This window comes from Choloepus didactylus, chromosome 18 (genome assembly GCF_015220235.1).
Source record: "Choloepus didactylus isolate mChoDid1 chromosome 18, mChoDid1.pri, whole genome shotgun sequence".
NCBI lineage: Eukaryota > Metazoa > Chordata > Mammalia > Pilosa > Megalonychidae > Choloepus > Choloepus didactylus.
This window is the reverse complement of record NC_051324.1, coordinates 3,572,931-3,585,884: the sequence shown is the minus strand read 5'-3', so window position 1 is coordinate 3,585,884 and position 12,954 is coordinate 3,572,931. Positions and strand designations below refer to the sequence as shown.

At 43.4% G+C, this 12,954-nt stretch overlaps 1 protein-coding gene across 1 annotated transcript in view; it reads right to left on the bottom strand.

Moving 5' to 3' along the window:
- CDRT1 (CMT1A duplicated region transcript 1) overlaps nucleotides 1-12,954 on the bottom strand; it is a 39,212-nt gene that overhangs the window by 2,743 nt on the left and 23,515 nt on the right. Inside the window, exons 11-15 of the mRNA XM_037809894.1 lie at nucleotides 12,716-12,763; nucleotides 12,084-12,226; nucleotides 7,198-7,356; nucleotides 5,203-5,480; nucleotides 4,120-4,272 (exon numbers count right to left, since the gene is read on the bottom strand). Coding sequence (XP_037665822.1) covers nucleotides 4,120-4,272; nucleotides 5,203-5,480; nucleotides 7,198-7,356; nucleotides 12,084-12,226; nucleotides 12,716-12,763 — 781 coding nt within the window. The remainder of the gene's footprint in view (nucleotides 1-4,119; nucleotides 4,273-5,202; nucleotides 5,481-7,197; nucleotides 7,357-12,083; nucleotides 12,227-12,715; nucleotides 12,764-12,954) is intronic.

Sequence of the window (12,954 nt, the reverse complement as noted above, 5' to 3'; positions counted from 1 at the left end):
GACAGGGAAAGGCGTTTTCTTTTTTCCTGTCTTTCTTTTATTTCTTTGTTTTTGTTTGTTTGTTTGTTTGTTTTGTTGTTGCTGTTAGCCCCAGGCATTCAAGGGAAGCTCTGCATTATACCAGGGGGATACAAGCTTAAGGAACTGATGCCTCAGAGTCTAAATTCCAGTGATAACACATTATCAAAATGTCCAGTGTGATGGTTTGAAGCTGTAAGGACCCCAGAAATTTATGTTCTGAAGGCTAATCCATTCCTGTGGGTGTGGACCCATTGTTAGTAGGACCTTGGGTGAGAAGGATTTTAAGTTAGGATGTGACCCACCTCATTCAGACAGAAAAAAAAAGACAGCAGGACCCGGAAGAGAAGGAAGAGACCCACAGATGCCGCCAGTGCCTGGCTGTGTGACACAGGGGTCCCGGACCACCTGCCAATCTTCAGGGAGAAAGCATCATTGGACATTTTCACAGCCTCAAAACTGTAAGATTGTAAAGTAGAAAATTCCCATTGTTAAAAGCCAGCCCATTTCTGATATATTGCATTTCAGCAGCATTAGCAAACTAAAACACCCAGGTTTCAACACTAGATTACAAAACATACAAAGGAACATGAATTGGCCCAGGCAGAGGAGAAGATTATAGCATTAGAAACCCTCAGTGAGGAGCATCAGACCTGGGATACACCAGAGAAAAACATTTCCAAAATGACCCTAAATATACTCAAAGAGCTAAAGGAAAATATGGGCAAGGAACTAAAGGAAATCAGGAAAATGATAGATATACACAAAAAGAATATCAATAGAGAGATGGAAATTATGAAAAGGAACCAAACAGCTCTGAGGACCACAGAAACAGAAATTAAAAATTCCTTAGAGGGGTTTAACAGCAGATTGGAGCTGGTGGAAGAAAGAATCAGTGAACTTGAAGATAAGACCATTGAAATCATCCTGTCTGAGGAACAAAAGGACCAGAGAATGAAGAAAAGTGCACAGAGCTTGAGGCACTGGTGGGACACCATCAAATGTACAAATATGTGCACTGCAGGAGTCCCAGAACAAGAGGAAAGAGATAAAGGGGCATAGAAAATATTCAAAGAAATGATGGCCTAAAACTTCTCAAATTCAATGAAAGACATGAATTTAAACATCCAGGATGCTCAGAGAACTCCAAGTAGGATGAACGCAAACAAACCCATGCCACAGTTACAATCAAACTGTCAAATGCCAAGGATAAAGAGAGAATTCTGAAAGCTGCAAGAGAAAAACAACATGTCACATACAAGGAAGCCTCAATAAGATTAGGTGCTGATTTCTCATCAGAAACCATGAAGACAAGAAAGCAATGGGATGATAAATTTAAAGAGATGAAAGAAAAAAAAAAAAAAAAAAAAAAACTCTGCTGAGAATTCTATATCCAGCAAAACTATCTTTCAAAAATGAGAGAAAGCTTAATACATTCCCAGATAAACAATAGCTGAGGGAATTTATCACCGTTAGACCTGCCCTACAAGAGGATGCTGAAGAGATTTCGTATCCTGTTATTGGGAGTGTAAATTGATACAGTTTTTTAAAGCACAATCTTTCTAGGTTTTAAGTGCACTTATCCATTAGACCTGCCCTACAAGAGGATGCTGAAGAGATTTCTGCAGGTAAAAAGGAAAGGACAATAGACAGTAGATTGAAGCAGCACAAAGAAATAAAGATCTTCATGGGGTAACAACAGGGATAAATATAAATACCAGGACTACTGTATTTTGGTTTGTAACTCTACTTTTTACTTCCTACAGGATCTAAAAGATAAATGCATAAAATTCAATGAGAAATCAATGGTTTGGGAGCCATAATGTATTAACATGTAATTTGTGACAAGAACTACATAAAGGTGGGGAAGCAGACAGGTATCAGAGCATAGTTTGTGTATATTAGTGAAGTTAAGTTGGTATGAAAATAAATAAGATTGTTATAGCCCCAGGGTAACTACAAAGAAAATATCAGGGAATATGCAAGCTCTTAGAAACAGACATTAGGTTGCCCGAGGCAGGTGGCAGGGAGGACGGGGAGTTAATAAAAAATGGGTGTAGGGTTTCTGTTTGGGGAGATGGGAAAGTTTTAGTAATGGAAGGTGATGAGGGTAATGGAACATAGTGAATGTGATTAACCCACTGGATGGTATGCTTGGGAATGGGAATGGTTAAAATGGGAACGTTTATGTTGTAAATAAGTTCCAGTAATAATAATAATAATAAGCAGCTAAAGAAACAGTAACAATTAAAGGTAACACAGGATCCTGGATAGGGTCTAACAAGGGAGGAGAGATGGTTCAAAAGGACATTACTGAGACACGGGAAAACACTGGAATATAGAATGTAAGCTTTAACCAAAGTTAAATTTCTTGAACTTGATAATTGCACTTAAGGTGATGACATAAGTGAATATCCTTGTTGTTAGGAAATGCACAGGGCAGTATTAAGTGTTTAAGGAGCATGATATATACAACCTACACTCAAGTGCTCAGAAAATAGATTGATAGATAGAAAGATAGTTGGCTCGACAGACTGATGAATAGATAGAATGATACAGCAAATGTGACAAAATGTTAAAATTGGTTGACTTGGGTATCTTGGGGCAGGGGTGGGAAGGGGGGGTAAGGGTTATTTTGGAGTTCTCTGAATGGGGTTTGTATTATTTTTGTAACTGGCTTGTAAGTTTGAAAGTATTTCAAAATAAAAAGTTTAAAATTAAAAAAAAAAAGTTATCTCTGAACTGTACAAATCTATACCAACCAAATAAAATTCAACAGTGTGCTAAGTATATAATTTTCCTTGAGCAGATCAGTTTTATCTCAAGAATGTTTGTGTAAGGGCATATTAGGATGAAATAAAACTTGTTTTTTCCTGACCTTTACTTAATTCATTTATTAAAATAATATTTTATTAAAACATATAAAATTTAGTGAAATTAAGATGTCAAAGTTTTCCCATTTTCCTTCCAATGCCAGAACCAACCACTCTGCTAAGATATACATGTTACATACATAAAAAGCAGTTTTTGTCCTTTTATAAAAATGGAATCACGATGAGCACATTGTTCGGTAACTTGCCTTCTTGCACGTAATAATGTGTTATTGCTTTCTTTCCAAATCAGTATGTGTAGACACTCAACATGCAATTATTAGCTATTGTAAAATATTCTGGAGTATGGATTTTTTCATTATCAACTAAGCCATTGTCCCCTGAGGGACACTTAACTTGCTAACAACCAATCTAAAAGAATTACACATACCACTTTTACATATCGTATTAGCGAGTACAAAATGATGAAGAATGCCCAGTGTTGATATGGCTGTGAGCAAGCTCTCATTTCATATCCTGTTGTTAGGAGTGTAAATTGATAACGATTTTTTAAAGGACAATTTTTCTAGGTTTCAAGTGCACTTATCCAGCAATTTCACTCCCAGAACTTTACCATACAGCTATACCTGTAAAGGCATACAGACACAGGTAGTCTATTTACAAGGATGTCATTGTTGGTATAGACCTCCTAAAACATATTTTGCCCTCATTTTGAAGCCAATCTCTGCAGGGAGTCCCACTCCAAGAAACACAAATATTAGCCAAAAATATTTGAAACACATTAGAAATCTCTCAAAGAGCCATAAAGGAAAACTCCATTCATGATGTCCAGAAACTTTTCTTAAAATCCCTGTCCCAGCCCTCTCTCCCTCACCTCCTTATCTCATATACACAGCAGCTCACCTCCTTGAAGTCTCTCTCCTCCCCCTTGAAATGCCCTAGAACACTCTGTAAACCCAGCCGTGACCGCTGTGCCCACTGCCAGGTTGATAACACAACAGTTGAGGAAGTGAGAAGGTCAAATGGCAGGGAAGGGAGGCTGGCTGGATGCCAAAAACGGGAACTCAGGTCTCTAAAACACTCTCCCTGTAGGGTTTCAAATTAGTAAAGGGACAATTAAGGAAAACCAAAGACTCTTAGAAGAAGCCCGGCACGGTATCTATTCTGAAATCTCAAAAAGCAGCAGTTCTTGGCCTGCCGAAAAACAGAAGTAAATAAGACAGAGAGGGGGAGAGTCAATTCTTGACACAAATTCAGAATAAACTATCACCGTTCATTTTGTCTCCTGCTGAGGGTTCTGCCTCCAAATTCTCTTGCCCAACATCCAGGTCATTTGGTTCCTTAGAAAAAAGATGAGGTTTCTTCTTGCCATCTTTTCGGGGTGATTTGGGCTTTCTTTGACTTTGAGTTGGCTCTAGTGCTGCTGATAAATTAAGACGGAGAAGGAAAATGTAGTAATTATATAATTCAATCAGGTCGGAATAATGGGTAAATAGCTGATAATTCAAGTGATTTTCACCCCAAATATCACCTTATTGTTTTTCTTCATATGAAACTACATGTCAACCAGAATCTAAGTTCCACATCACCTCCTGCCTCTCCTCCCACCCACTTTTCCTACTGATGATCAAGCTTTAGATATTACCTAAGACTCTAGGCTCTCAAGAGACAGCTGATTGTTTTAGTGCAGTAAACTCAGGGAAGATCTGTTGATCATCTCTCTAGATTTGTGGATCCAGTTTCAAAGGCCAAATATAAGGAGGGCTAAGGGAGGGAATCTGGGCATTCTATCCAATGCAAACATAATTTCTTCTTTGAATATCTTATAAATGGCAAGAACCAAGCCCTACACACGCACGCGCGCACACACACACACACACACACACACACATCTCCTTTATAACTAATATTTTCCAGATATAAACTTTATCTCTCAGAGGTCTAAGAAGAATTCATTCAACATAAAAATTTTTTGTGTTTATAGTAACTTCTTCCATCTGTCCTGGGGAAACGGTTATGTGCTATATGTTTGGATTTGGGGGTGCAGGGGGGTTGCTTTTGTTTTTTGTTTTTTGTTTTTAACAGCAAGTATGGAGGACTGGCTTTATCTGCTCCACAAAGATTTCAACAAGTTTGAAAAACTAGGCCTTGAGAACCAGGAGATTCCATTTGGCTGTCTACCACCTCATACGATGGATCAAAGAGAACAGCTCCCACCTTCCTCAAAGGTTAGGGCTTAAATCCTCAAGAAACCCCTGGCCAAATTACTCCACGAAGAAAGCAGTGCTCTCACCACTACCACCACCCCCTGCTCCATCGGTTACCATGAACTTGTCTGACATCAAACTCTTACCTGTGGGTACGTTGGCCACTTTTAGGAGAACGTGGGTCTTGTGAGGTTTGTTGGGTAAAACTTCCTGGGCCACAGTTTGTTTACTGGATACAGATTCCTTTAGGCTGTGAACCAGAGTGCTGGACTTAGAGAGAATATCGGTGAGCTCGTTCTCTTCCTTGTCCTCCTCTCTCTCCTTGTCCCTGATCTTCTTTAGTTTACTCCGGTCCTGAGAGTACTGCCACTTAATATTCTCAAACTGGAACATGATAATATTACTCTCCGTGTTGATCACCATCCTGGAACCAAAACAACAAGATCACCATCTGGAGAACGGAGGTCACCGCTGCCCAGCTTCCAAAACATGCATTTTAAGTACTTTTCCACCCAGTCCTTAGGGCAAGGGCCCAGTGCACAGGGTGCACAACCAGGGTGGCACAGGTGGATGTTGGAGGGGCCAGAGTGGTGAAAGGTGTCTGCCCAGGCAACAGGGGTGTTCGGCCCTGTAGCTACTTTCTTTAAAAATAATTGTGAACAGGGCATATTTATTCTGATTGCTTCTCTTCCCCAGCTAAAATGTTTTTAAGTGAATTTCAGTTCCTGGAGTGGGTACCAAGTACCAAGGGTGCTCCCAGCAGATGTAAGCACTTTGCAAACACGTCTTGAAATGCACCTTTTTTTTTTTTAAGCACAGCACCCAAACCCAAGGTTGCTGCTGCTGTGATAGGGATAAGGAAAACTCTCCGGCATGGAGCCCCTCCCTCCCCCGCTGACCCCCCTGCCCCCACTTCTCCACTCCATCACTCTGGCGTCTTTGCACGTATTCCAGGTTTAGACAGAATATTTGCATTTCATAAAACAGGTTGATCTCTACCTTCCCCGTGCCCCACTTGTCTTCCCCCTGGTACAAAACAGCTTCCAAGCCCAGGCTGCCCATACCGCCCCCCACCACTGGTTTCTGTGGCTCACAGCGTTCATGGAGCAACCTGCTTTCCCCCCCTCTACCTAGAGCTGCGTGACTATAAACACAAAATCGAGATGATAGATGGAGGTTTCCTCCTGCTCCAAAAGCCTACGGTTTGAAGACTGACTGACAGCATAAATCTCTGTGTAAAAAGGACTGTCTGGGTCTGAAAAGCTGGAATGTAATTTGGGGAATACTCCCATTAAGAAATCCCTTTCGGATTTATTTTTACTCCAGCCCAAAGGAAATCATCTCTCTTTTGGATCTTGTGAATGATAAAAAGATCAGAGCTGATCTGTAACGGGTTTATTATTTGTAACTAAACAGGGTTAATTTATTGAGCCTTATTTCCACCCTGAAGCCCTCTTTCAAATGGTAAAGGGTATATCTCCAGTTTCATTGAAAGGAAGGCAATATGGTTTAAGGAGATGAAGGATGACTCGAGTGAGTCCATAGTAGAATCGACAAGTTAATTCTATTTGATTATTTTCACCTACCGTCACCTTGACATATAATATGCACAGTGTGCAAATCACTATCTGTGTTTTATGTTATGTGCACTAACACCCTGACCCTAGCGTAGAGCAAACTAATGTAAGATGCCATTCGCTCAGTCATGGCTCTGGTTTCTGCAAACCCAGATGCTCGGCTCTGCCCGGCTGGACCCCCGGCTACTGTCATTCCCCCACTGTCCAGAAGCGAGTCAGCCAGTGGAGCTAGCAGGCAGCTGAATGCACGATCCGGCCTGGCCATTTGCAGAACTGGGGTCCTTGCATCACAGCCATCTTGCACCCATTTTTATGATCACACACCCCTCCAATTGCATCATCCTATCCCCCAAAATGAATGAAGAGCCAAATGAGCCCTGACTGCTTCCCGAATGCTCAGCTTCATGGAATCTCGGTAACCCCCACTCAAGACTCTTCCTGCACCCCAGGAAAATAAGATGCAGCACTGACGCTCCTTGCTGCTCTCAGCAGATCCAGAGAGAAAACGGAAGATGACCCAAACCCCAAGTGCCCCCATTTCTGACCTCCACACCTACCACCCACCTGTTGCCCTGAACAAAGAAGGACAGCACGGGGTCCCCTCGGCCATTGGCTTTCATCACCTTCAGGCAGGTCCCGTTTAAGAAATTGTAAATGCGGATCTTGCCGTCTGCGCAGGCGCTGATCACCCGGAGGAAAAGCAGGGACACGTGGAGCACCTCCCTGGAAGGGAAGGGGGGCTGCTGGTGAGGGGCGGGGGGCTGCCTGTGGTTTGGGGTGCACTGTGTGTGTGGTGGGGAGGCGGTGATTCTAACTGTCCTCGAAGGGACGTTTGCCGCCCTTTTGTCACTTCGGGTGTAAACATTCAACCCTCAGGACGTGCAGTGCAACCTCTTCCCACACTGCAGTTATTTTTTCTGCATTTGGTCCCAGGGCCACAAGGTGGCACGACAGAAAGGCTCATGTCACAGACATTTTTTTTTTCCATCTGAGATAAGAGGTTAGAGATGTTCCTGGTGTTCTCTTGCAATTTGGTTCCTAACTGATTCCTTCTACAAAAGATATGCTCAGAAGTATTTAATGTTTGGTTATTAAAAAAATAGTAATGTTATATGCAAAAGAAAAAAAAACGGGAGAGAAAATGATTGTGTGAAGCAAGAAAACACTTGCATTCAAGCGGTTTCCTTTTGATCTTAAATTAGTGGCTTTCCTTCTTTCAGCAGCAACAGGTGTAAGGAAGATTGTACCTGAGATGAGATGGGTAAGGGTCCCTTGGACATTCCAGCAGGAAAGGGAGGGGATGGGAGAAGACCTACACAGACAACTCCAGCAAACCTTCCCTACCACAGCTGGACCCAAGTTGGACTCCCGATACGTAGAATAGTCAAGTTGAGAAGTGTCATTACCCCACTCCTGGTAGTGATGCTGAAAGTTGGATTTGATGTCACCAATTTGTTAGACCCTAAAGGCAAAGCAAGTCCATAGATCCCTGTCATCGCTACCCATCCAAATCCACCCCAGGTCTAGCTCACATGCTGCCTTCTCCCTAAATCCACCCCTCATCTCCATCTACCACTACCACAAAAGGCCCTCAGTCAGTGCTGGTTGGAGAAGTGGATGTCTGCTCATGTTTTCAGATCCTGGTCACGGCTCCAATGCCATTCATTCTTAGCCTTGGTCAGATCCCAGGGCCAGAGGGAGACTTTGTGAGGCCCCAATCACTAACTAAACAGAAATAGCAAAGGCCTGGAAAGGCAGATGCCTACTAGACAGGTTCAGAGAACAGCAAGGAGGCCAGTGGGGCTTGACCCCAAGCCCAAAAATAGATATGTAGATAGACAGACAAACTAAAGTATAAACTAAGGATAACAAAAGTCCAGCAAAGTTCTTTTTTTTTTCCTCCAGGATAGAATATAACATCATTGGTGGTGCCCTAAGTGCATCTTAGATGCCCCATTGGGGAATCCTGTAAAGGGTTAGATGTCATGTGGTGGAAGGGTTTGCCACATTGGGTACTTCTTTTGATCTTGAGGATCTGAGCTTATATGTCTCATAAATTCCTGTGACGTTCGGTAGTTCAGTCTATTCCATTACAGCCCAGTGATTAAAAGCACAGGCGTTGGGATCAGGAAACTGGGGATCAAGCCCTGACTCCCCCACTTAGTGGCCACATAACTTTGAGAAAGTAACTTCACTGCCCAGTCCTTAGTTTTCTGCTCCTTGGAAAGGGGGTAGTGGTTTCTGCCTCACCAGCGTGCTGTAAGGATGCAGTTAATTAAGGAATGTAAAAGTTTTAGCCCAGTACCTGACACAATCACGGTTATTATGATTTTGGCATAGCCTCATCTCCCATCAGGTTTTATCTCTGCCCTAGAAATAAATCATCTGTCTCCTCCTTTGCTCCTTCTTCATCAAAAGATACTGCAAGGAGCAACAGCAGTGAAAACGGTGGAGTGAGGAACTCCAAAATTCCACCCCTCCATTAAAGCAACGAAAAAAACTGGCAAAAACAGTCAGAATCAACTTTTTCGGAACTCTGGAAATTAACCAAAGCCGTGAAACAACCCATGGAGCACTCATTAGGAAAAAGAAAAAAAAAAGACCAAATCTCAGTAAGAACAGCAAGCTTTGTGGCACTTTAATTTACCCTAGTTCCATTCCCCATTCCTCAGCCCAGAGGTAGCCAGGAAAAGAGCAGGTATTCCTAGCACTAGAGGGACAGAGCAGAAAGGATGACCTCATTTACAAAGAGTTATCTGGCCTGCCTGGTGGCTTCCTAAAAGTCCAGCTCAAAGGCTTGTCCTTATTTTGTCTGACTGGGAACTTACCCAATGCTAATGCTGCTGCCCGAGAGGTGTTTTTAGAAAAAAAACTTAACAGGCAAATGTTTTAGTTGCTGGTGCCTTAGGCAATTGCTATCAGTTGAGGCAATCAGCACACCACTCTGGCGGTTTGGAGATGTAGGTGCCCCAGAAAGACATGTTCTTAAATCTAATCCATTCCAGTGGGTGTGGACCCATTGTAAGTAGGACCTTTTGATGAGGTGACTTCAGTTAAGAGGTGGCCCACCTCAATCAGGATGGGTCTTAATCCTATTACTGGAATCCTTTACAAGTGGAATGAAATTCAGATGCAGAGAGAGAGAGAAAGTCACAGGAAGCAAGAAGCTGAGCATCAGTGGAAACTGGAAGGGAAGGGAGAGACCAGGAGAGGTGCCAAGTGTGTGGCCATGTGACAAGCTAAGGACTAAGGGTTGCCGGCAGCCAGCCCCAATGCCACAGGCTTCAGGAAGAAACATCGCCTTGATGACACCTTGATTTGGACTTCTTCCCATGAGCGAATAAATTCCCATTGTTCAACCTGACCCACTTTGTGGTATTTGCCCTAGCGGCCTAGAAAAATAAAACAACCACCCAAAAAGTTGTGGAGGTAAGGCTAGGGAATGAGAGGTGCGTAAGGGCTTTGAATGGCTCAGACATATTCCGGGGAATCTCGATGACCACAAACATGCCCAGGGCTGTGAGCCTGCTCGGGAAAGAACTGACAAGGCCCTAAGTTTTCACTTCTAGCTGATTCTTTGCACAAGTAGGAAGTGAAGGTTAAGGCAGAGTTGAAACTGCCTGGCTGAGTATTGCGGGTTTGCTTCAGAAGACACACAGAGCCCTTTGGGAGATATTTTAGCTCTAAGTGTTGAAGGAAATCTCTGTCCAATCATTAGCCACCACCAAATTAAAGGAAAAGAGACTTAAGGAGTCTCATGAGACAAAGAATACAGACATTATGGAATTAGTTCAGAAAAGTCACCAAACAAATAGATAGGAACAACTACAACAAAGAATTAGCAACAAGAAACCCTGGGGAGGGGGGAGGTTTTAGTTTCCTGGCTGCTAAAACAAATACCATGCAATGGGGTTAGCTTAAATAACAGCAACTTATGGGCCCATGGTTGTGAGGCCAGGAGAAGTCCAAGATTGAGGTGTCAACGAGGCAATGCTTTCTCCCGGAAGACCATTTTGCCCTGGGGCTGGCTGCCAGTGATCCTTGGTCCCTGGCTTTTCCGACACATGGCAATGCACATGGTGGCATCTTCTCCTTTCTCTTCCGAGCTCTGTTGACTTCCACCTTCTGGCTGCTCGCCATGGCTTCTCTCTCTCTCTGACTTTGACTCTGCCCATAAAGGTCTCCAGTCATCTGGGTTACAGTCCAGCCTGACGCAGCGGGGCCGCTCCTTAACTGATGTCCCATCTTGAGGGGATCTTATTCCAATGGGGCCACACCCACGGGAATGCAGACCAAAACCAAGACCATGTCCCAACTGGGGATGGCAGTTCAATCCACATCGGTCTACCCTCTGGACTCCAAGGTTTGAGAAACATATAGTTACAATTTGGGGATGGCTCCCTAAAGTTTGACTCCCTTTTTGAGGTCCAGGCTCAATAGTGCAGATGACATGCTAACAGGCATGCTGATCATCATCTCAGAGTTGTGCAAAATCACTGAAAGCAGGCCCTTCCTGCACCCACCTGCCGATAACGCAGTCAGACACCGCAGACAGCGATATACACAGATCCACCCGCATTCTCTTACACCCCCATGAAGCCCGTGTGCCTGCTTAAAGGGTTCCTATGAAGGAACAAGGAAATCTAGGGCCATTTCTTACTGAATAACGATTCCCTCTTAAACCCCCTAGAAAATCCACTTACTCTTTTTGTCAATTGGGATCCCATTTCATTTCCTGGACATTGTTATAAGCACTCAGGGGACAAGCATTAGTTGTGTAGTGCAGTAGTGGCCTTGAGCAGCCTCTAAAATCCATAACCACAGAAGACATCACTAACTGACCACAATATCCTTCCCGAATCAGCTCAGAAGTGACCTCAGAATACTTCACTGGTCTCAAGCAGACTCCGCCACTAAATTTGAACTGGTATGGAAAAATGAAGTCCATTTGCTGTCCTGGAATAGAACCCAGCCCACAGACCTTTAAGTAAGCTCTTCTTCTAAGCCCATGGTTATTTTTAAACCTTTGGCACTTGGATAACTCAGGTTCTTCTGAACATAAGCCTATGGAATGAAGACCAAATCCAAGAATTTTAAGTTTACAAGAATTGGCATTATTTGGGATGGTTCTGCCAATACTTCTAAATTTGGTGGGTCAGAGATATGAATTTATCACTTGAATCATAAGTATAAAATTTAAATAATTTCTCAAAATCCTCATCTGTTATTCTTATTTATCAAGAGAAAGAAGTGAGGTTGGGAGAGGGGATGGCTGAGCACAGAGGGCAGGGGTGGGGAAGAGGGTAGCAGATGGAAGAGGAGGAAAGCAGAAACAGGTGAGGAGCAGAGAGGCCAAGTGGTCGGCGGAGAGCAGAAGGGATTCCAGTCTAACTCTGATGGGAAAAGGAAAGAGCACTGAGGTTGTCAGTCCAGGCTCCCCCCGCACCTACTTTGGATGCTTGAAGGCCATCAGGCATCGCTCGTACTTCCCTACCATGCTCCAGGCCATGACCAGCCCGTCAGCACTTCCCGAGAGAAGATGCCACTGGTCAAAGCACAGGCACTTCACAGCCCCTTCATGGCCGCTGAGAGTCTGCAAGAAAAGATGCCACCGTTTTAGCCTCTCTCCAAAGCTGGAGAGCTCTTTAGATGAATCTCAAAGCCACAGTCCACCAGTGCACACCTGCCGTTGACCTGCCATTCACCTGAGCTGATTGTACGTTTGCTCAAAGACCAGCGGAGGTGTGTACCCGAAAGAATTGAAAGCGGGGACTTGAACAGATAGTTGTACACCAAGTTCGCTGCAGCATTATTCACTTAGCCAAAGAGTGGAAGTAACCCAAGTGTCCATCTTTATCCAGATGAATGGATAAAGACAATGTGATTTATCCACGCAATGGAATAGTATTCGGCTGTGAAAAGGAATGAAGTTCTGAGACATGCAACGCCATGGATGAACCTTGAAGACATCACATTGAGTGAAATAAGCCAGACAGAAAAGGACAAATGTTGCGTGATTTCACTTAAATGTAATACCTAGAGTAAGCAAATTCATAGAGGCAGATAGTAGATTACAGCTTACCACAGGCTGGGGGGAGGAGGCACAGTGAATTATTGCATTCCAGGATTTCTGTTTGGGGTCATGAAAAAGTCTTGGTAATGGACAGAGGTGATGGGAGCACGACACTGGGAATGTGATTAACACCCCTGAATCATACAGTCGAACGTGGTCACAGTGGGAAATTGTAGGTTGTATGTATGTTACTCCAATAAAAATTGTTTAAAAATAAAAATGAAGAAGACAACAATGACCGGTGGAAT